At 52.3% G+C, this 23634-nt stretch overlaps 2 protein-coding genes across 5 annotated transcripts; one reads left to right on the forward strand and one right to left on the reverse strand.

The window, feature by feature from the left end:
• The first annotated feature begins 102 nt into the window (after positions 1–102).
• SAC3D1 (SAC3 domain containing 1) lies at positions 103–3437 on the forward strand. 4 transcript variants are annotated; one of them, XM_069566179.1, is made up of 3 exons: positions 103–367; positions 478–1117; positions 2615–3437. In XM_069566179.1, exons 2-3 carry the CDS (start codon positions 544–546, stop codon positions 3115–3117), a joined length of 1077 nt encoding a protein of 358 aa, XP_069422280.1. In that variant the 5' UTR covers positions 103–367; positions 478–543; the 3' UTR covers positions 3118–3437. The 4 variants fall into 4 exon arrangements, 2 of the variants coding, with proteins under 2 accessions (XP_069422280.1, XP_069422279.1); XM_069566178.1 differs by having other exon boundaries at positions 181–367; positions 537–1117; XR_011251870.1 differs by having other exon boundaries at positions 214–367; positions 478–1808.
• On the reverse strand, positions 3204–20648 carry NAALADL1 (N-acetylated alpha-linked acidic dipeptidase like 1). Its single transcript, XM_069566171.1, has 18 exons — positions 19912–20648; positions 16082–16254; positions 15879–16000; positions 15379–15501; positions 9972–10255; positions 9763–9867; positions 8617–8702; positions 8367–8486; positions 6398–6483; positions 6252–6315; positions 6099–6166; positions 5769–5860; positions 5598–5688; positions 4775–4856; positions 4521–4691; positions 4359–4446; positions 4160–4252; positions 3204–3847 (listed from the first exon to the last, which is right to left on the reverse strand). The coding sequence occupies exons 1-18, from the start codon at positions 19986–19988 to the stop codon at positions 3661–3663; spliced, it is 2112 nt and encodes a 703-aa protein (XP_069422272.1). The 5' UTR covers positions 19989–20648; the 3' UTR covers positions 3204–3660.
• Between the last annotated feature and the right edge of the window lie 2986 nt (positions 20649–23634).

Consider the following 23634-nt stretch of genomic DNA (forward strand, 5'->3'; position numbering starts at 1 on the left):
AGAAGAGCCCTCAAGGAAACAGAAAAGAACGGCAGTAAGGCTGACTGAGTCAGGTTATCAGGTGAAGAGGAACCAAAGCGGGTGTCCCCACTTGGGTCGGGTGGTTCAGAGCTAAACAGTGACGGGATTAGAGGACAGGAGCCCGGGAAGGCGTGGCTCCACGCCTGCCCTGCCTCTCCTGCAAAGCGATTGGTTACGGAAGGGAACTATAACGCGGTGCATCATGGGAGTGGTCCGACTATGGCGGTGCACTGTGGTTGGGCTTTAGTGGGACCCGAACGTGAGGAACAGTGTTGGCGACGCTGAACTACAACGCAGAGGCTCTTGGGAGGCCTGCTCGGAGATCTGTGGGACGCGACAGGACTCGGTGAGGACTGCGGCGGCCAGACGGGCGGGGGGAAGGTTCCGACCCGGGCGGGGAGGCGGGCCGGGAGGGGTTGGCCCCGCCTTCGCCAGCCTTGGCGTGCTCTCCTGCAGAATGGGGCGAGGGGCCGCCGCTGTCCGCTGGATGCTGAGCGCCCGTCCGTTCCCCCCAGCCCACCTATGCCCGGCTACGAGCTGCCCGTGGGCACGTGCCTGGACATGTGTCCGGCCGCCGAGCGCACACAGCGCGAAAAGGAGCGCCGCCTGCACCGCTTCGAGGTGGCGCCGGGCTGCCGCGGGGACCGGCCCCGAGCCGACCCGCAGCGCGCGGTGAAGGAGTACAGCCGGCCGGCCGCCGGGAAGATCCGGCCCCCGCCGAGTCAACTTCGTCCGCCGTCCGTGCTGCTGGCCACTGTGCGCTACCTGGCCAGCGAGGTGGCCGAGCGCACTGATGCGTCCTGCGCGGAGGTGGCCAGCTTCGTGGCGGACCGGTTGCGCGCGGTGCGGCTGGACTTGGCCCTGCAAAGCGCGAGCGACGTCGAGACGGCGTTGGTGCTGGAATCGGCTCTGGCCGTGCTACTGGCCGTGGTGGCGCGGCTCGGACCCAACGCGACGCACGGGCCAGTAGACCCAATGTTGCTGCAAGCCCAGGTCCAGGAGAGCTTCGGTTCTCTTCGCCGCTGCTACGCGCTGGGCGCCGGCCCCCACCCCCGCCAGGCCACCTTCCAGGGCCTCTTTCTGCTGTATAACCTGGGTGAGTCAGGGTCCCTGCGGCAGAGCAGAGGCCGGGACAGTGGAGGCCGAGAAAGGAAGAAGCTTTCAAACCTCACCAATAGCTCCCTCTCCATCCTAAATGTGTGTCTCAGCCACTGCACAAGATCCACTGAGCCCCTACATGGAGCTTCTGACCGGTCCTTTCCCTTCTCTGGGTCTCGGCTTTCTCATTATGAAAGTGGAGGGGACAGAGTTGAAATGGGACAGTTGAACCTAGATAGTGATTTTCAAGCTTTTTCTTTTAAACCTCCATTTCAGTCAGTATTGCAAAACGGCCAAGAACACATATGCCAACAAATATATCTGAGATAGAAGGTTCAAGGCTAGATTTTTTCCTATGGATGGATGATGCTTTTTAATTAATTCTACTTAATTTAATGAAATGCTGTTGACTTAACAACCCACTCATGGGTCAGTCAATCCTAAAGGAGATCAACTCTGAATATTCACTGGAAGGACTGATGCCTGATGCTGAAGCTCCAACACTTTGGCCACCTGATGTAAAGAGCCAACTCACTGGAAAAGACCCTGATGCTGGGAAAGACTGAAGGCAGAAGGAGAGGGGGGCAGCAGAGGCTGACATGGTTAGATAGCATCACAGACTCAATGGACATGAATTTGAGCAAAGTCTGGGAGATAGTGGAGGACAGAGGAGCATCAGACACAACTTAGTGAGTGAACAGCAAATGGGTCAGAAGCTTCAGTTTACCCAAGGTCCCAGTGTTGTCATTCTCCTTGGAAGGGGAGAAGAATTTGAAAAAGAAACTGCCTTATCAGGTGGACAGCTGAAAGCGTGGCAGAGCCAACTACCAAACCTTGGGGCAGCTAGGGCAGTGGAGAAAGGGCTGGGCTTTAAGTCAGAAAACTTGGATTTGATTGGGTCACCTTCTTAAATATATATGAGCTCTAGGACAGTCTCAGGCGAATCATTAAATGATCACAGCCTCTTTCCTTCATCTGTAAACACTGCCTCACTTTATTATGAGGACCCAGACTATTTGATGGGATTCTACAATCACTGGCAACAAATTCTGATAAGGATCAGGAAGGGGCTAAGGCGTAGGGAGGGTTCCCTTTGCTTGGGATGGGGCATGGCCAGAGCAGGAGCTGGTGGGGGAGGAGTGAGTTGAGGGTAGGGGAAGGCCAGAGAAGATGGCTGAAGATTCATGAAGGTGGGAGGGGAGGGGGGAAACCTAAGGGGATGGGCTTCCCAGGTGGCACCAGTGGTAAAGAACCTGCCTGCCAGTGCAAGAGATGTAAGAGACAGGGATTCAGTCTCTGGGTTGGGAAGATCCCCTGGAGGAGGGCATGGCAACCCACTCCAGTACCCTTGCCTAGAGAATCCCATGGACAGAGGAGCCTGGCGGGCTACAGTCCATGGGGTTGCCATGAGTCAGACATCACTGAAAGGGGATGGCACGGAAGGTGGGCCTGCTCCCAGACTCAGCATCCTCATTCGGGCTTCTCACCCTTCCAGGCTCCGTAGAGGCCCTCCACGAAGTTCTGCAGCTGCCTGCAGCTCTGCGTTCCTGCCCGGCCCTGCGCACCGCCCTGGCAGTTGACTCCGCCTTCCGGGAAGGCAATGCCGCCCGCCTCTTTCGCCTGCTCCGGATGCTGCCCTACCTTCAGAGCTGCGCTGTGCAGTGCCACGTGGGCCGTGCCCGCCGGGGAGCCCTGGCCCGCCTTGCTCGTGCACTCAGCACCTCCAAGGGCCAGACCTTGCCCCTGGGCTTCATGGTCCACCTGCTGGCCCTGGATGGGCCCAAGGAGGCACGGGACCTGTGCCAGGCCCACGGACTACCCTTAGATGGACAGGAGAGAGTGGTGTTCCTGAGGGGTCGTTACACTGAGGAGGGGCTGCCACCTGCCGGGACCTGCCAGATACTGGTGGGGAACAAACTTGGAGGGCGCACTCTGGAAGACGTGGTCATGGCAGAGGAGGAAGATGAGGCTGTGGACAGACCCGTGACCGAGATATGAAGAGGACTGTGTGGTCTCCCAGAGCCCCAAGATGGGCTGGAGCACTCAGGTTTCTGTTTTCGTGATTCCTGCACGATACAAGGAACAACAGCTCGGCTTGGTTTATTTGGGGAGGGCAGGGAGGAGCTGAGGCGTGCTGGGGGTGTGGGGGAAGAGGAACCCAAACTGGACCATGCCCTGTCCACCCTGGGCCTTAGTTTCCCTGCTGATCACTGGGGGTGGCTCTGGTGGTCTCTGAGTTGACATCTAAGATTGGCATTGTGCGTCCCATCCTCGCCCATCTTCACCAAGAGCAGTTGGTAGTTTTGCCATTCCCCTCATCCCTGTCTCCTGTTCACCTTCTGCCAACCAGGATCCAGCAATAGGGAAATTTTCATCTGCGGCTTGTCACTCCCTTCAAGCGTCCACACTTGTGGGACCCCTCAGAAGTTTGAGAGGGTCCTGTGGTCGTGCCCCTTCCTAGCATGAAGGGAGATGGGGACATACTCAAAGAAAACTGGAGGGGGAGAGGGTAGGAGTGGGAGCCGAAGAATGAGGGCGGGGTCAGAGATCAGCCACGGGCCTCAGGGTGGCAGCCGCGCCCTCCAGGGCTGACACCACGATGCTGAGCTGTCTCTGCACCTCAGCCCAGGCTGCAGGTTCGTGGCCTGTGTTCTCGGCCTGGGAATAGGCATTGGACAGGCCAGGGAACGTGGCCACAGAGCCGGTCCGGGGTGCCCAGAGCACATGGCTGAAGGGAGGAATGGAGAAGGATCAAGGTCATGCAGGGGCCAAGAATGAGCAGAGCTTCAGCCTGCAACAGCTCCTGTGTACAGCTAGGGACACAAGCACCTCTCTGCTGGGAGTGGGAGGAGCTGTAGGCTCTAATCCCAGGGTGACCTTAACTGACTTGCCTCCCCCCTCTTAGCCTGACTCCCCAGCCATCTCACGGGACTGGGTTGTGCTCTAAAGGCCAGCAAAAGTGACATTCTCCTCCCTCGGATGGGTACCCACTGCCCAGCCTCATCTCACCACACCTCCCAAGAGCTTTGGGCAGGCTCACCTGTAGTAGCGCTCTTCTGGGAAGGCTTGTGAGTTCAGGAAAGTCCGTTCCAAGAGCATTAGCTGGTCATTGATCATCCGCACCTGCAGGGGACTGAGGGTGACAAGACCCTCTGGTCACCCTACAGCCACCCAGCTGCCAGCCTGGATCCTGCCCTGCATGCTGCCCTCCCAGATACCTGCTTGCAACCCTTGCTTACTCAGAGGTGCCCTTTTGCAGTGTTGCTATGCGTTGGTTCAACGACGTGGCTGCCCCCTCAAACTTCTCCACCGCGGTCACCAAAGGTCCTGTGGGGGAACAGCTGGCATCTTAGCCCTGGGGGCACAAGGCTCCCCATGCCTCGATATCGGGGTCTCCGTACCGAGGCTGATATTGTGCTGCTCCAGTGGGACCCTGAGGTTTTCGGCAGCCTGCAGGAAGCTGCGGAGGGTCTCGCTGTAGTCACTGACGTTAAGAGGCAGGAAGAGGCTGTCACTGAGCCGGAGAAGCACGCTTCCTGCAGTTCGGGCCACAGCCTGATGGCTGGTGAAACCTGGCGGGGAGGGCGATGAGGCCAGGCTCGGCCTTCAGCCCCACCTCCTCCTGCCGCAGGAGACCCCTTACCCCCTTCCTCACCAGGGTCCAAAAACTTGTTCACGTAATCAAAGGTGTCAAAGGCTGTGTGGTAGGTGGGGTAGATCCGGGCTGAGGTCTTGCTCTGAGGAAACAAGACCCCCGGGTAACAAGCTTGGGATGAGAAGTGGAAGGAGTTCAATGTAGAGCCATTATCTCAAGTCAGTTGTCACCACACCTGTGAGGCAGGTTCTGGGGTTCCCACCTTACAGAGGCAGAAATGGGCTCAGAGAGGTTAAGTGACCTTCCTGACATCGCACAGCTAATAAGTGGCAAAGCTGGGTCAAGTGCCAGTTTCCTGTTTCACATGAAGGAGAAGAACCTGAGGCTCTGCCGTCAGACGGGAGAATTCAGATCCCAGCGCCACCACTCAGGAGCGGAGTGGCCGTGGAGGGGAGGAAGGGTATTTTGGAGCATCAAACAGGGGAACAGTCTGGCACTCTGCAGCCCTTATCTCATTTTACCCTCAAATCACCCGTTTTATAGTGTTTTTTAATCTACTCTGAGACAAACGTTTTTTCACAGTTTAAGATCTCTGAAATCAGGATGCTTCTTACAGTCAATGTCACCCTGCAATCAACTGACTGCGTATTTTTTCCCTTCTGAATAATGCATATCACAACAGTGCATCTGATACTCAGGGGTGTCTTAAATTTGATAAAATAACATAGATGAGGATGAACATGCTCAAGAGAGGTAGAGAAACTTGGTTGAGGTAGCACAGCTACTGAGTGATGGATTCAGTTTGCACAAGGAGCAGCCCGAGGGAGAGGAGGGGGCTAGTGGAGCAAAGTCCCGGGCTGGGGACTAAGGGGTGCCTACTTACCCGGTCATAGGTGTAGGCGATGTCCATGGAGGAGATGCCCAAGAAGTGAATGAAGGGGGCATAGTCGCTGCCAGCGCCCAGAGTCCCCACACTATGGGAAGGAATATGGTCAGGCTGCAGGGTGCCGGGCCAGCTCACCAGCCAGGGTCCCCATCCCGGCCCTGGGCTCACCTGGGGACCAGGCCGTACACGGAGCTGCTACGGTTGTAATATCGGATCCAATTGTCATAGATGCTGAGACCGCTGGAGCCCGGTGCGGAGATCTGAGTGGAGGGGAATCTAGTCTGCGGCTGGGCCCTCCCCAGGTCGAACAACCAGGCAGGTCCTCCGCGCCACCCACCAGGGTCTCCAGCCCTTGCGCAATCCTGCAGGTCCTACAAGGCCCTCCCAGCAGCCTCAATCCCAGCCCCGGCCCCTCTCCGAAGTATCAGCTCCGCCTACCCCGTGTAGGCCCACCCCCGACAAGTCTCCCACCCCGCTCCCAGCCCTTCCCCTTTCCACCTGTTTGGCAGCCGAGAAGACGACGCTTTGGATCGGGGGCGTGCCCTGCACCCTCAGGGTGGCATTGGCTGTGAGAGGATCCAAGGAAGACTCTTTTCGGGCCCTGTCTTTTCTTGTCCCCGCTCCCCGAGTCAGCCCCGCCGGCCCTCATACCAAACACCGAGATGTCCACGTTGATGTAGGCCACGGCGCGCTCCTGCAGCTTGCTGAAGAACTCCTGCCGGTGGACGCGGCCACGTCAGCCCCGCACGGCCCGCCCCGCGAATCCCCTCGAGCGCCCAGCTGCGGGGCTCACTCACCTCCGTGAATTCTGTGGAGCCGATGAGCCCAAACTCCTCTGCCCCCCAGCTGGCAAACACGATTGATCTGCGGGGACGCCAGGTGCCTGGGGAGGGGGATAAAGTGCTAGAGGGCAAGATCCCCCAGATCTCGGAGTGGCTTAGGGGGAAGGTTGGGCACGTGGAGGGGAGGGAGGGCTGGAAGTCACAGGGCAGCTGGCGATTGGAGGTAGGTCTTGGCACCTCTCCGGCCAAACCTTCGCTGAGGCTCCGCCCTCTTTTTACCAGGGCCTCTCTGCTGCGACACCCCCAACTTTGGCCCCCACCCCCGACACCAATCTCCTTCAGTCCGGTGGTCCGTTCTGCCAGAATGCCCTGCCCCTCTCTTCTCTCTGGATGTGATGGTTGGAGATCCCCTAACTCTCTTTCTGGCATCTTATGCAAAACCGGCCCCTACTCCTATTCATTTGGTGATGAAACACATTGACCTTAGAGCATTATCCATATTGAGCCAGTCCTTACAAGAAGGTCTTGAGAGACAGACTGTCACTGTCTCCATTGACGAAATGGAGCCACAAAGAGGTTTAGTGACTTGCCCAGGGTTACACAGCTGGTAGGCAGCAGAGCCAGAGTTCAAATTCAGGGTCTGGCTCCAGAATCCAGGGGCTTAACCAAAGCCCCACATCGCTCTCATAGTCTCCTGCAGGCTGGCTCCCATCCCATCTCATGCCCTCACTGCTCTTGCCACAGTCCTCAGTTACCTCCTGGAAGCCTCGGAGCCCTTGCTTGCCTCTCACCTCCAGACGCCCCTCACCCTCCATGGCGCTGTGTGCTCTGGGCTGTACTCCCATCTCCAGGCGCAACTCAGTCCCCTTTGATCATTTCTCATCTTTTTGTTTTGAATCAAATTTTTTAAAGGATAAAATGATTATATGCTTGCAATGGAAAGTTCCCACACTTTTTTCTGCCCAAAATGCATATGCTGAATCTAATCCGACAAACTGAAATTGAGGGACAGTCAACAAACTAAATATCAGGATCAGGAAAGAAAGAACAGCTAAGAAACTATTACAGATGACCCATGCTATTACTACACAGGCAACCTGTGTTCCTGGATTGACTCTTGGACCAGAACATTCTTTTGCTCTAAATGTTATCGGAGGGAATCCCCTGGTGGTCCGGTGGTTAAGAATCCATCTTCCAGGGGACACAAGTCCGATCCCTGGCTGGGGAACTAAGATCTCACATGCCTCAGTGTAACTAAGCCCTGCGTTGCACAACAAGAAAAGCCTGCACATTGCAACCAGAGAAAGCCCTAATCATTTTTGAAATTTATTGGAACAATTGGTAAAAAATGTCATTTTCTGATTCTGATCATTGTAGCGTGGTAATGAAAGGAAATGTCCCTATTTTCAGGAAATACATAGCTCTGCCACCTGGTGCAGCCACTCTTTCCCACCTGGACCCCCACCCCCACCTGGAACTGCCACCTCCCTGAGCTCTGGCTTCCACCTGGAAAGCCCGGTAGATATTTTTCCTAATAGCACGTTTCATAGTTGTCATTACAGTCAGAATTCTGGGGTTCTCTGGGGGGACATCCAGTGCCTAGAGCTGGCCTGGCACACAGTAGGCATGGCTGAAGTGTTTGTAGAGTTAACGACTGTCTGTCCCCCTGCCTCAACCAAGCTGAGACTCGCCAAGGGCAGAGCCTGGGCACGGACGGCCTCGCCTGTGACCACAGCTGATCTCACTTTACTGGAGGGGTGCAGAAGACCCTCAGAAGGTATTGCAAGAGTTCTCTGTACTGCACTGGGCTACTTGAGCGAAGCCAGAGCTAGTGTCATGCATGTCTGCCCCCAGGGCCCTCAGGCTTGGGCACAGGCGAAAGCGAGAGTGGAGGGGGTGTCAGTGCCCAAAATTCAGGCAGGACTGGGTTTAGGTGCCCTCTTGGGGAGCGAGTTCCTCGACCGGGGCAGGGCGGCCCGCTCACCCTTCTTCAGCAGAGTCCCCAGGACGCGGGAGAGCTCCAGGAGGACGGCAGTACCAGTGCTGGGGTCCACGGCCCCGTGAACCCAGCTGTCCCGATGGTTTCCATATAGCACGTAGCGGTCTGGCAGGAGGAGCAGTCAGAAACCTCAGAGGAGCAAGGGTGGGCGGGGCAGCCAGGTGGGGCCGAGGGGCCGTGGTGCCAGGGTTGGGCGGGGGTCCTGGGGGCGCCAGAGCCGTGAGGAGGCACTCACCTGGCTCCACAGCCCCGCGGATGATCCCCAGGACATTGGAGGAGTTCCGCAGCTCCAGGCGATTGTGGACACTCACGTTCACCTGGCTGGAGGGGAACATGAGTCTTGGCACCGCCCACTCCCCCTTCAAAATGCATGAAAACCTGAGGCCCAGAGTCAGAAAGAAACCTGGCAAAGTCACCTGCTTGGAAATAGCAGGAGAGACAGCGAGGCTAGAGCCCAGCTCTTCTGACTCCAATTCTCCTTTGTACTCACTCAGTTACCGGATACTTAGTGTATGTCAGCATCGTACCAGCTCTGGGCAATGGCTGAGACAGACATGGACCCCACCCTCGTCGGATCTCCCGCTCCTGGAGCAGCCAGACCCCAAGGAAGTGAGCAAGCACAGGCAGTGAAGGAGCTTGGGGGAACACTGACAAGGTGCCTGGTGGCAGGTGGGGTGTTAGGGCAGGCCAGGAATGGCAGGGCTTGGGGAAGAGTGTTCCATCAGCCAGAACAGCAAGTCCAGAGGCCCTGATTTGGGAAGGAGCTTGGTGTGTCCGGGCTCCTCCAGAGAGGGGCTGGCTGGAGAACAGAGGTCCAAGGTGAGGTCGGGGGACTCCACAGAGACTTGTGGGGCACACAACTGATTCACAGGCTTCCCCAGGACAAGACAGGTGTTTTGGAATCAAGGAGGGGTTGGGAGAGAGGAGAAAGGGAAGGGCCAGGCCTCGAAGTAAGCAGAGAGGAAGCCCAGGGTCAGGGAAGCATAACCGACTTCCGTGGTTGTCCAGTGGTCAAGAATCTGCTTTGCAATGCAAGGGATACCGACTAGATCCCTGGTCCAGGAAGATGCCCTGTGTCGTCGAGCAGCAGAGTCTGTGAGCCACAACTACTGAGGCCACATCTACTAAAGGCCACATCTACTAAAGCCCGCATGCCCGAAAGCCCGTCCTTGGCAACAAGAGAAGCCACTGCAATGAGAAGCCGGCACGCCACAACTAGAGAGCAGCCCCTGATTGCCGCAATGAGAGAAAGTCTACGTGCAGCAACGAAGACCCAGCACGGCCAAAAATAAAAAATAAATACATAAAATTTTTTTTTAAAAAGAAAGCATAACAAGGGAAGAGAATGGGAGCGTTGAGGGAGGAGGGAGCTCCATCTTACCTGTCTTCTGGGAAGGTACCATTCGACCGGAAGCCTGGCCCCAAATTGTAGTCACAGCCCAGTCCTCCCTGCCAGTCAGCGGGCGCTAAGTTTCCTCCAAGGTTACTGGGGAGGAGGGGGAGGTCCTTCAGAGCAAATATGCGCGTGGGGGTTGAAGTCGGGGGACCACCACAGGAGAGTGGGCAGGAGACCCCAGGGCACAAGCTCACCAGAGAAGGACCTGTGCATCCTTGAAGCCAATGGGCTGAATGGGAATTGGGGGAAATCCAGAGGCATTGTCAGAGTTTAGGCGGAAGGAGGAGGGCATAGCTGGAAGGTAAGGAGTCAAGGGGTCCCCAAAATACTCGAAGTAGGAGCCTCGCTCCACGCCCGAGGGAGGCAGGCACCAGGAGTGTGGGAAGGTCTCATTTGGCAAGCTCTTCCCGTCGTTGATGTCTTTGGGGTCCGTGTACACTAGCACTCCAATCACCCCGTACTTGGCAGCATTCACAGCCTGCAGGAAGCAGAGGAGGCTGTGTTTAGGGAAGGGAGGTGAAAAGGGGGCACATCTCACATCCCTCCTCTTCTTCCCTTCATCACTGTGGAAGCCAGTACAGGTCTGTCTTCCTACCAGCAAGATGACTCTTACACATGTCATTTGTTGCAGTGCTGCTTGAGACAGCAGAAGACTGCTGAGTGTGGGCAAGGGCTCATCGGTGGGACCATTAAACTGAGGTACCCTGCAGTGGAGTAATGTGCAGCTGTATAAAGGAAGGAGAATGTGCTCCTACACCCCTATTCATATAAGCACTATTCATAGTAGCCAAAAGATAGAAACAACTCAACTATCCATCACTGATGTACAGACAAGCAAAACTGATTATATAGCATGCAAATGTAAATTACTCAGTCTCAAAAAGGAGTGAAGCTCTGATACATCAATAAACCTCAAAACATTGTGCTAAGTGAAGTAAGCCAGACATGAAAAGACAAATATTGCATCATTCCTCTTATGTGAGCTACCTAGAATAGGCTAAGAAAGTCAAATAGAGGTTACTAGGGGCTGCAGAGGGAGAATAAGGGTGTTAAATGGGTATAGAGTTTCACTTGGAACCATGAAAGCAATCTGCAAATGGGTCGTAGTGATGGCTGCACGACACTGGATGTTCTTAATTGCAACGTACATTTGAAAAACAGTTCACCGGGCTTCCCTAGTGGCTCAGTGGTAAAGAATCTGCCTGCCAACGCAGGGGACACAGGTGTGATCCTTGAACTAGGAAGATCCCACATGCCTCAGAGAAACTAAGCTCATGTGCCACACCTGTTGAGCCTGTGCCCTAAATCCCAGGAGCTGCAATAAGAGAAACTGCTGCAATGAGAAGCCATGCTCACTGCAACCAGAGAAAAGCTCTCACAGCAACGAAGACCCACTAAAGAATGGTTAACATAGTACAGTTTATGTTACATAGATTTTAAGTCAATGAAAACAAAACAATACGTTAAAAAAGAAGATCAAGGACAGAGTTTATGTACCACTTGAGAATGATCTCCAGGATAACTTTTTGTTTGGTTGGTTGGTTTGGGTTGTTGTTGTTGTTGTTGTTGTTGTTGTTTTTTCGCCAGGCTGAGTGGCTTTTGGGATCTTAGTTTCTCAACCAGGGATGGAACTTGGGCCCCCTGAAGTAGAAGCAAGGAGTCCTAACTGCTGGACCACCAGAGAATTTCCTCTAAGATATATTAAGATGAAAAGAGCACAGTTCAGAACAGTGGGTATTGTATGCTATTTTTATATAAAAAAAGAGAAAGAAGAATATACTTTCATATGTTCTTCTTCCCAAGGAAACTCTGGATCACATTCCATAAACAAATAAACAAAGCTATCTCTTTGGAGGGTAGGATTATGAGAAAACTTTTTTTTTTTTTAACTGAGAATTTCATTGTCTGTATCATTTTACCACACCTATTCCCCTTTCCTTTTTTCCCCACCAGCTCTTATCAAGGGCACTTCTCTTATGTATGTATGTACATGTGTATTTATTTTCACTTCTTTTAAAATTGTGATGAGAGGGCTTCTGGGTCAAAACGGTGGAGTAGAAGGACAGGCACCCCTCTCCTTCTGTGAGAGCACCCAAATCACAACTATCTGTTGAACGACCATCCACAGGAGGATGCTGGAACCCATCAAAAAAAGACACCCGGCTTCCAAAGACAAAGAAGATGCAGCAACGAGAGGGTAGGAGGGCACAGTCACGACTAAATCAGATCCCTTACCCGCCATGTGGGTGACCCACAAACTGGAGCACAATATACCAAAGAAGTTCTCCCACTGTTGTGAAGGTTCTGAGCCCCACGTCAGGCTTCCCAGCCTGGGAATCTGACAAAGAGACTGGGAACCCCTAGGGAATCTGACCTTGAAGGCCAGCGCGATTTGATTACAGGAGTTCCACAGGACTGGGTGAAACAGACTCCAGTCTTGGAGGGCACAAACAAAATCTGTGGGCACCAAGACCCAGAGGAAAGGAGCAGTGACGCCACAGGAGACTGAACCACTTGCTAGTATTGCAGGGTCTCCTGTGGGGGCGAGGGTCAGCAGGGGCTCGCCACAGGGATGGGGACACTGGCAGTAGCACTCCTGGAAGGCCCCCTTCATATAAGCTGTCTTGGAGGTTGCCATTAACTCTATCATAGAGCCCATAGGCCCCAGGGCTAGGTCCTCTTAGGCCAAACAACTAACAGGGAGGGAGTGCAACCCCACTCATTAGCAAAAAATTGGATTAAAGCTTTACTGAGCACAGCCCTCCCCACCAGAGCAAGACTCAGTCCCTCTCATAAGGAAGCTTACACAAAACTCTTAGCCTCTTCCATCAGAAGGCAGACAAAAGAAGCTAGAAGAACCACAATTGGTTAGAACAAAAACCACATTTCAGAAAGTTAATCAGGATGAAAAAACAGAAAGTTACATCCCAGATGAAGGGACAAGATAAAGCTCCAGAAAAACAATTAAATTCAGTGGAGTTAGGTAACCTTCCAGAAAAAGAATTCAGAATAATGATAGTGAAGATGATCCAGGATCTTGGGAAAATAATGGAGAAGATGCAAGAAACTAGAAGAACTAAAGAACAAAAAACAGATGAATAATACACTAGAAAGAATCAATAGCAGAATAATTGAGGCAGAACAGATGCATGACCTGGAGGATAGAATATGGAAATCACTGCCAGAGAACAGAATATAGAAAAAAGAATGAAAAAAAAAGAAAAAAGCCTAAGAGACCTCTGGGACTACATTAAAGGCACCAACAATTGTATTATAGGGGTCCCAGAAAGAGATGAAAGAGAGAAAAGACCTGAGAAAATATTTGAGATAATAGCTGAAAACTTCCCTAACACAGGATAGGAAATAGTCAACCAAGTCCAGGAAGCACAGAGAGTGCCAGGCAGGATAAATCCAAGGAGGAACTCACTGAAGCACATAGTAATCAAACTGACAAAAATTAAAGACAAAGATAAAATATTAAAGGCAACAAGAGAGGAACTTCTCTGGTGGTTCAGGGGCTAGGACCCCTCGCTCCCAATGCAGGGGGCCCAGGTTAGACCCCTGGTCAGGGAACAAGTTCCTACATGTGACAACTAAGAGTCTGCATACAGAAACTAAAGATCCCAAATACTGCAATGAAGACTGAAGATCTCATGTACTGCAACTAAGACCTGGGGCAGCCAAATAAATAAATATTAAATATATAGATAGTTTAAAAAGCAACAAGGGGAAATTGATAAATAACATATATGGGGACTCCCATCAGGTTATCAGCTGATTTCTCAACAGAAACTCTACAAGCCAGAAGGGAATGGCATGATATATTTAAAGTGATGAAAGGGAAGAACCTACAACCAAGAATACTCTACTCACCAAGATTCTCATTCATATTGATGGAGAAATCAAAAGCTTTCCAGACAAGCAAGAGTTAAGAGAATTCAGCACCACCAAACCAGCTTTACCACAAATGCTAAAGGAACTTCTCCAGGTAGGAAACACAAGAGAAGGAAACGATCTACGGAAAATAAACCGAAGACAATAAAGAAAATGGTAATAGGATCATACATGTCAGTAATAACCTTACATGTAAACGGATGCACCAAACAAGAGATATAGACTGGCTGGGTAGCATACATGTGCATGCTTACTTACTACATCATTCTGCTTGACCCCCCAAATTGTGTGTAACTATTTTATATTGTTAGAAAGTTAAGTCACTCAGTCATGTCTGACTCTATGTGACCCCATGGACTGTAGCCCACCAGGTTCCTCTGTCCATGGGATTCTCCAGACAAGAATACTGGAGTGGGTTGCCATTTCCTTCTCCAGGGGATCCTCCCGACCCAGGCATCGAACCCAGGTCTCCCGCATTGCAGACAGATGCTTTATATTGTTAGGTTAATCATATTCTCATTATGGCTTGCAATTATAATCTTTTATTTTTTTCTAGCTATTGATTCTGAAAACTGATAAATATATTTTACTATTGCAGAAAAAACTGATGAATACACATAACATCAAGTTTAGTATCTAAGTGTACAGTTAGTTCAGGGACTAGATCCCACATGCCACAGCTGAGTTCGCATTCTGCAGCTAACGAGTACCGCGTGCCACAACTAAGACCCAGGACAGCCAAACAAATAAATATGAAGAAGAAAAAAGAGTACAGTTCAGTGGCATTAAGTACATTTCTATTACTGTGCTACCATCACCTCCATTTATCTCCAGAACTCTCTTCATTTTGCAAATTTGAAGCTCTTAACCCACTAAACACTAATTCCCTAGTCCCATCTCTTGTTATGTACCTTTTTATATTCAAAATAAGTAAGTAAATAAACATTTAAAAACCACAGACAGGGCTTCCCTAGTAGTCCAGTGGTTAAGAATCTGCCTTTCAATGCAGGGACACTGGTTTAAACCCTGGTCTGGAAGATTCCACGAGCAGCAAAGCAAGTAAGCCCTTGAGCCACAACTGTGGAGCCTACACATGGCAACACTGAAGCTCGAGTGCCCTGGGGCTGGTGCTAGACAACAGGGGAAGCCACCACACCGCAGGGAAGAATAGCCTCCCACCCTGCTCCCGCAACCGAGAAAGCCAGCACCAAGCAACCATGACCCAGCGCAGCTTAAAAGAGAATAAATAAATAAAATAATAATAAATAGCAATAGGCATGGAATCCTCTGTCAAAATTCTGTATTGCAATGAAGCAAACTGGTGGGTGGAGGGGACAACGGGAGGGATTTAAGTCAGATATTCAGAGAACTTCACAGGAGATATTCAGGAGAACTTAGACTTCCAGAATATGAAAGCTGAAATTTTTCCCCAATTCCTTTATTTCCCAAGGCTCAGGGATGTTGGGAAAGGCACCCACGGTTACATAGCACATAAGTATTCTTTGGGCCTACCCATGGACTAGAACCTGGGTGGGCGGAGTCCCATAGCAGCCATCGTGGGTGGAAGGAGGAATCACCCCCTTCTTCTGCCCCAAGCCCAGGGCTTGGTGCCCCACTCAGCACTGCTCATCCCCTTCCCCTCACTCCTCCTGTCCATTGCCAGCCCCTCTCTCCACCCAGCCCCTTGCACTGGGGGCTGCTGCTTACCTTAGCCCCGCGCCCTACACCCCCATAGCGGGTCAAGACGATGCTATCTTGGAGTTTGACTCCCTTGTTCTGTAGTTCCTTGAAGTCTTCTTCCGAGCCCTGGTTGGCATAGACGAGGGGGCCCTGCTCCCAAGAGAAGGTGACTTGAAGCCAGGCTCAGGAAAGAAAGGGTAAGGCTGAATGGCAGGATGAAGGATTTAGATCCCGTCCCCCCACCTCACCCAGAGCTTCTCAGCTCCGCAAGACCAAGTCACACCTGGTTTTCTCTGTGCTCTGTGTCCAGGTACCCTGTATCAGGCCAGGCCTGGAGCAGGGCCCACTAGTGTTTGAATGACTAAGCGATGGGCAAAATGGAGTGTGGAAGCGAGTACATTCTGGGTGGGGCTGAGCCCCAGTTGAGGCACTTCTCTTCAACAGCCCCTGGGGTCAGGATGGGAGCAGCTGAGGAGGGAACCAGGGGCAGTTGGGCCGGCAGTGGGGAGGGGGCATCCCAGGCCCACCTGTGGGGTTCCCGGGGGAGCATAGGCAGCATACGGCGGCACCACATTGGGGCCCCCCTGCTCCCCAGTCAGGTTCTCTTCGCTGTGTCGGCAGGAGAAGAGGATGGCCCCAGTGGAGTTCACTGTCGAGAAAGGGCAGTGTCGGGGCACGGCCGGCGGCTCCCTCAGCCCACAGGCATCCCGGAGCCAGAGCCGGCACTCACCCACATCCACACGATTGGGCTGCTCTTCGCTGGGGAAGGACAGCAGCACTTCGTACTCAGTGGTCCTGGCTGAGTCCAGGCCTGACTCCGGGTCCTGCCAGCGCTGCAGCAGCAGCTGCACCAGCGCCTCGTCCCGGGGGCTGGTGGCCAGATGCGGCTCCTTGGAGAGTTCTCTGCAGGGTGGGCGAGAGAGGGGTGGGTCCAGGGTCAAGGAGGGGCCTCTGGCACACAGGAGAGGTGCAAAGGTAGGCCTCTGACCTAAGGTTCTCCCGGATCCTGTCGGCATCTAGCTGTTCTATGACAGTCTTGAGGATCTCCAGGTCCAGGTCCTGGGAGGCTGAGGCACTGGGGGCTGGTGAGTCAGCCCCCTTGGGGATGGCAAAGTGACCCACAATGATCCCCAGCCCCAAGAGGGCAGCGGCCCCCACCACCCCGCCCAGCACCTTCACCCACTGCATCCTGTGGGATCTTGGCCAGCTCAGGGGCCTCCTTATAGACGGGGCCTCCTTATAGATGGGGCCTCAGATCCAGTTAACCATTATCTAATATGCGGCCCTGCCCTTTGGTCACTAGCTGGCAGAGAAAGGATGGGACGTCCCAAGGAAGGGCCAGGAGCTCCTTACATCCGCCTCGATTTCTACAATATTCACTTGGAAGAGACCCCCGAGGGGGAGCAGATCCACTCGTGGACACTGAGGCTTGGAGATGGGCAAAGTCTCACCCACTGTCTGCCAGTAAAAGAGGCCAGGCCAGGACTAGAACTCAGAGCCCCTGTCTCCAGAGCAGGGCTGGCCCTGCTGCTCACCATCCCGGCCTCTGGTTCCTCGGTGTCGCTTGATCTCTAGCCCATCCAGCCCTGGCTCCTTGAGTAGGTTTTAAGTTCTAATTCCATCCTTTGCTAGACATTAGCTGTATGACCTTAGACAATTCACTTAGTGTCTCTGAGCCCGTTTTCTTAGCTGTAAAAATGGGATAATATAATAGAACCAATTTCACAGAACTGGGGTGCTATTTCTATTAAACAAGGCCACATCTGTAAAAATGTCTAGCCTGGTGTTAGACCCATAGTGGGAACTCAGTATATTTTAGCCATTTCTGCCTCATCTGAACTCCCTAAAAATGCTAAGCCTAGAGCTAAGGGAAGAAGAGAGACCCAGAAAACTCTGTATCTATCCTGCAGGGATCTGAGCTTACGGAAGGAAGTGGGACCCTTAAAATGAAAACCGTTGTAGAGGATGCAGCTGGGGAAGCCCACACTTTCTTGATAAGGGGACCTCCTCCTCCTCCCCTGACTGTATCAGAAATCCATCCATCTGTTCATGCACCCACCCCATTTATTCACCCATTCCCCCATCCACCCATCCTCGGCCCTCCCCTCCATCCATTCATTCATTCCTTCACTCTTAACTGCCAGCATCTTTCATTTATTCAGCCCTATGCCAGACCCATGCCAGGCTCTGGGGAAGCCAAAGTGCCCAGGAACTCAGGTCCAGCAGAGGAGCCAGACAGGCTTTGGGTTCAACCATGTGGTGAGCACCCCTATAGAGGGGAGGACCAGCGTGCTCCCAGTGGAATGAATGACAAATTCTGTCCAGAAGGGAACATTTGAGGGGAGCTTCCAATGATAAGATAGCATATGGCATGCAGAAAAGGCAAGGGGCAGGCCATCCATACCGATGAGGATGGATGGAGAGGGAGCCACCAAGTACTTAGTTTAAGTGTTGAGCCTCTTTCTCACTTTAAAGAGAGCCAGGAAGGGCTGGGAAGATCCCTGGGGCTCAAATGTGACTCCTTCCACCCTCCATGGCTTATCCTGCCTTGGGATTTTGTCCAGCCAGGCTGCAATCTATTGATCGGCCCAAAGATGCCTGGAGATCCAGGAGAGCTGGGCATGGTAGACTTTGTGTGTGTGTGTGTGATTTCACAGCACCCTCTCAGAGCAGAGCAGCCCCCTTCCTACTGCTTACAGCCCCATTCACCTGTGCCATGGTGCCCACCTCCCTTGTGCTATTGGTCAGGTGTGTTAGCACAGTAGCGTGTCAGGACTAGGGGTGGGGTACAGTGTGATCAGGGACTTCAGGGAGGTGCCCCAGAAAGCCAGGTATTGGAGAGATGATTATCAGCACCCAGCATGTGACCTTATCGGTAGCCCATCAGTGTGCAGAGTGTACATATTCCTTTACAAGGGCATGAGAGGACAGTCACCACCGGGCAGCCAGCCAGACACCAAGGTCAACTGATAATTAAGGAACAGATGTGGTGATGACACCATGAGACAGAAACCCCATGGTCCTGCCCTGCCCCCGTCCTGGAAAGTGTGAGGTCGCAGACAAGACACCTGGGCAGGAGTGGGTGACATCTGAGTGGGTGGCATCGGAGAACTCCGGCTCAGGTTGTTGGAATCAACTGGCGTCAACTCTGCTGTCTGCACCAGATGTTAACTTGACCAATCTTCTTTCTCCGTCTTGGCTGGGAGGGCGGTATGGCCCCTCTGAACATTTTGGATGGACTGTGGGTATTGATGGAAATCCCTTCAGAGAGCTAATGCATTTGATTTCCTTTAGTGAATGATTCTGTCCAGCCACTCATCCATTTATCTTACGTTTGGGGCGCACCACCTGGCATGTGGGATGTTAGTTCCCTGACCAGGGATCAAACCCACACCCCCTGCAGTGGGAGGGTGCAGTCTTAACCGCTGGACCGCCAGGGAAGTCTCTTGATTTCCTCATCTTCCCACCTCACTCCGTCCATCCTCGGACTCAGAGTTCTTCGATCCTCCAGGACGGCCAGTCCATTGGCGCTGGCTCCTGTCCTCTCTCTCTCAACTCCCAAGTGTGCTTATCTTCTTCCTCACCCAGCCGGAGTCTCTTGCAAACCCTCTCCACCACCTTGATCCTCTCTGCTTTGGTCACATTCACTGGAAAAATCCCTGACCTGGTTACATCCACCCCTCTGCCTACACTTCACCTTCACCCTTGTCCCCAAACGTACCTGTGCAGTCAGATGACCACACTCATCTCACCTTAAGTTTATAATCCGGGACCTCAAGCAGGCCCTCAACACTGCCCAGCAGTCCTACCATCCTTCCCCAGTCCACAGTCCCTCCCCCCATCCTAGATGGAGGTTTCATATTCCCTCCTTTTTCAAGCTTCCGACACGTTCTTCTCCACCCTTACTCTCAGCTGAAGACTGTGCTTCCTATTTCACTGAGAAAATCAGAAGGAACATCCCCTTGTGTGATCCACACTTCCATCCAAGGGAGCCTCTACCCTGGGCAAAACCCACCCTGCCCTCACCACTCAAGGATGTGGCCCCACAAGTCTCCCTGCCTTTACTGGATCACTTCCACCCATCTAAAGCATCTGTTTATGGTGCTTAACACTATCTTTAAAAAAAAAAAAAAAACACCTCTCAATTCTACTTGCTCGTCTAGTAACTGTCCCATTTTCTGTCCCCTTTTACAAAAAAAACTCGGAAGAGTAGACCATGCTCATCTCCAGTTCGTCTCCTCCCATCCTTCTTCTTCATTTTAGATATTTGTTTGGCTGTGCTAGGTCTTAGTTGTGGCACTTGGGATATGCGATCTTTGTTGCGGCATGCAGGATCTTTAGTTGTAGTGAGTGAGGTCTATTTCCTGACCAGAGATTGAACCCAGGCCCTCTGCATGGGGAGCGAGGAGTCTCAGCCACTGCACCACCAGGGAAGTCCCTCCTCCCACTCTTTCCTGAGGCCACTCCGTTTAGACTTTATTCCACTGAAATCGCTCTTGGGAAGGCCCACTTTGCTCCATGTTGCTCAGTGCGCTGGTCAGCTCTGTCCTCTTTTCTTACCTGAACCGGCTGCAGCGCTGCTCACAGCAGATCACCCGTCGTCTTTCTGTGCTTTGGTCACTTGGCTTCCAGGACATCTCATCTGCCCGGTTTCCTTCTTCCCTTTCAGTCTCCTTTGCTGGGTCCTCTCCATCTCCTGACCTCTTAGTGTCAGACGACCAGGGCTAGCCTTGGACGGCTTCCCCAGCTGCACCCATTTTCTAGGTGACCTCATGGCTGTACATCCCACTGTGGCCCCTCCCTCAGGTCCTCCACAGCTCTGCTCAGAAGTCACTTCTGCACGCGATCTTCCCTGCCACTCTCTCTAAATTGTGTTCCTTTACCTCTCAGGCTTTCCCTCCCCTCTCCCACTTCATTTTTCTCTATTGCATCCATCACTGCTCTGATATTAATTATCCCTTATCTCCCCTTCTAGAATGTAGGTTCTGCTAGGGCCCGCATCTTTGTTTTACTGAATCGCCAGAGCCCAGAGCAGTGCCAGGTGCATAGTAGGCACACAACAAATACTTGTAGAGTGGATGGAGACCTGACCCGAATGAGCTCAGCTCCGCCACCCTGGGCATTCATACTCAGCTGTCTGATATTTAAGGGGCGTCCAGGGCAGCCACAGGGATACCAAATGCGGGCACGTGGGCCTCCCTGGTGCCTCAGTGGTAAAGAATCTGCCTGCTAATGCAGCACACTTGGGTTCGATCCCTGGTACAGGAAGATCCCACATGCCGCAGAGCAGCTAAGCCCGTGCGCCACAATTATTGAGCCTGTGCTCTAGAGCCTGGGAGCCCGGGCTCCACAAGAGACGCCCCCTCAATGAGAAGCCCCCATTTTCTGAAACGAGAGAAAAATTCGCACAGCAATGAAGACCCAGCACAGCCAAAATGAAAACAAATAAATATATAAAACTAAACTAAAATAAATAAATACATAAATAAAAACTGCTGCCTAGCTTGCCAAGGTGGGGTAAGGGAGGGATGTATTAAGAGTTTGGGATTAGCAGGTAAGAACTATTACATATAGTATAGACAAAAGCAAGGTCCCAAAACATGCTGCAACTAAAGATCCCCCATGCCGCAAATACAGCACAGGGAACTATATCCAATATCCTGTGATAAAACCAGCCTAAGGCAGGCATCCCCCCACTGTCCAGGTTTGCTGGGCAGTGCCAGCAAACTGGTGCCAGCAGACTTCACAGGGAAGACAGAGCTGTTCCAATAGTCTGCCTTCTGTGGAGGGGATTACTGAGACAGGGAAGAAAAGTGCAAGAAATTGCCCCTGGTGCCACCTGACGGCAGCTTTGACATGGGTTCTTCTTTATTTTTTAAAATCTTTGTGATTCTCGGGCTTCCCTTGTGGCTCAGCTGGTAAAGAATCTTCCTGCAATGCGGGAAACCCTGGTTCGATTCCTGGGTTGGGAAGATCTGCTGGAGAAGGGATAGGCTACGTACTCCACTGTTCTTGGGTTTCCCTTGTGGCTCAGCTGGTAAAGAATCTGCCTGCAATGCGGGAGACCTGGGTTAGATCCCTGGGTTGGGAAGATCCCCTGGAGAAGGGGAAGGCTACCCACTGCAGTATTCTGGCCTGGAGCATTCCATGGACTGTATGGCCCATGGGGGAGAAAAGAGTCGGACATGTGAGCGACTTTCACTTTACTTCACTTGTGATTCTCACCTACCCTAATCCAATCTTCATGAAAGAGGCAGTCTAGAGAAAAAAAAAAAAGTATGCATATACACATAAGATGTTATGGAAAAACCCAAAATAAGTTTTTGGTCAATCCTATTTAACTGAATTACTTTGCTATACAGCAGAAATCTGGAGAAGGAAATGGCAACCCCCTCTAGTATTTTTGCTTATAAAATCCCATGGACAGAGGAGCCTGGCGGGCTACAGTCCATGGGGTTGCAAACATTCAGACACAACTGAGTGACTGAGCGTGCAGGAACAGCAGATATTAACACATCAGAAAACAACTATACTTCAATGAAATAAAGTTTTAAAAACCTGCCACCTATCAAATGAGACCATGCAATATCTTGGAGATAGAAGTGGTTAAACTGATTTAATTATTTAGCTGATCTAACTATCTTCCTCAATATCATTATGGCATGACTCCCTTCAGGAAAAGAACACAGCTGTACCACTGGGTCACTGGTTGGCTAAGGGAGGAGGGTGGAGTCTTGGGAGTGGAGGGCAGGTAAATCAGAGCCCAGCTCAGGTGGCACTACTGGTAAAGATTCTGCTTTCCAATGCAGGAGACACAAGAGACTCAGATTCAATCCCTGGAGTAGGAAATGGCAACCCCACTCCAGTATTCTTGCCTGGAAAATTCCATGGACAGAGAAACCTGGCAGGCTACAGTCCATGGGGTCACAAAGAGTCGGACATGACTGAGCACGCACACACACACAGCTCAGTATAAAGTGAAAGTGAAGTCGCTCAGTCGTGTCCGGCTCTTTGTGACCCCAGGGACCAGAGCGTACTGGGCTCCTCCGTCCCTGGGATTTTCCAGGCAAGAGTACTGGAATGGGTTGCCATTTCCTTCTTCAGAGGATCTTCCCAACCCAGGGATCGAACCCAGGTCTCCTACATTGTAGGCAGACGCTTAACCATCTGAGTCACCAGGGAAGTCTCAGTCTAAAGCTGTCAATCCTTCACTGGTCCAGTGGATCACGAGGTTTTGGCCTGGGCAGGATCCCACTGGTCTGGTATAAGTCAAACTGGGTCTGACAAGGGGCCCAACCTGGACTTCCATTCCCCCAGCTAGTGTACCCTGCAGTGGGTATATGAAGGCAGAGAGATGGTCACGGTTCTTTCCATGCCACACTACAGGATTCTGCCCAATAAACAATACCACCCTTAGGGTTATGGGGCTTTGCCAAAAGTTGTCCTATAGCATGCTGACCGATTTTGTATCTCATTTAGCAATCTTGTTTCAGGATTCCTCCTCTTTTTCTCCCTTGAACATATATGTGTCTTGCTTTCTTGTATCCTCCTTTGAACAGGCTTTGTCAGCTTGCTGGCTTTGTCATCTCCTTCATTAGGGAGTTAAAAAAAAAATCTAAAGCACTTTATTTGTTTAGTGGTATGGGAAAAATTTCTAAGTTTTTGAATACTCCACCTATACATCCTCTGCGTCTGTCTCTTCTCTCTCTCATTACATCAGTAATCAGGGGATGCCTAGGAAGGCTCCCGGGGCTGGGCCAGGTCTGAGGGCAATGAAGCTGAGGGGTACAAGCCTTGAGGGCCTGTCAGTAGCCAGAGCACAGGGACCACAGCTGGACACTCGGGTCCATAGATGAGGTAGGGGTGGAATCTATGACTCAGGACAGGAAGACCATCATTGGTGAAGGGGAGCAGGTCTCAAGGCGGGGCCCCAGGAGACCCTGGTTGGAGGTGGGAGTGGGAATTCAAATTCCAGCAGCATTTCCAGGCCTGAAGTATGGGGCCCCTTTGGGGAGCTCTCACTCCCCGCTCCCTGATGACTTGACTGACAAAATAGGAGACTCATCCAAGGCCACAGGGTAGAAAGTGGCTCTTCCTGCCCCTCCCTAATCTGCCCTTTGGAGTTAGACCTGGGGCTTCCAGCCTCCCAAGGAGAGGGTGTGGCCCCCTTCCAGTCCCATCCCAGTGCTTATCACAGGACTGCTGATCTTGAGGATGATAACAGCCAGATCTGGAGCCTCCTCTGGGGTGGGGGCAGCTCAGGGCCCAGGGAGGTGGAGGATG

This window comes from Ovis canadensis, chromosome 21 (genome assembly GCF_042477335.2).
Source record: "Ovis canadensis isolate MfBH-ARS-UI-01 breed Bighorn chromosome 21, ARS-UI_OviCan_v2, whole genome shotgun sequence".
Lineage (NCBI taxonomy): Eukaryota > Metazoa > Chordata > Mammalia > Artiodactyla > Bovidae > Ovis > Ovis canadensis.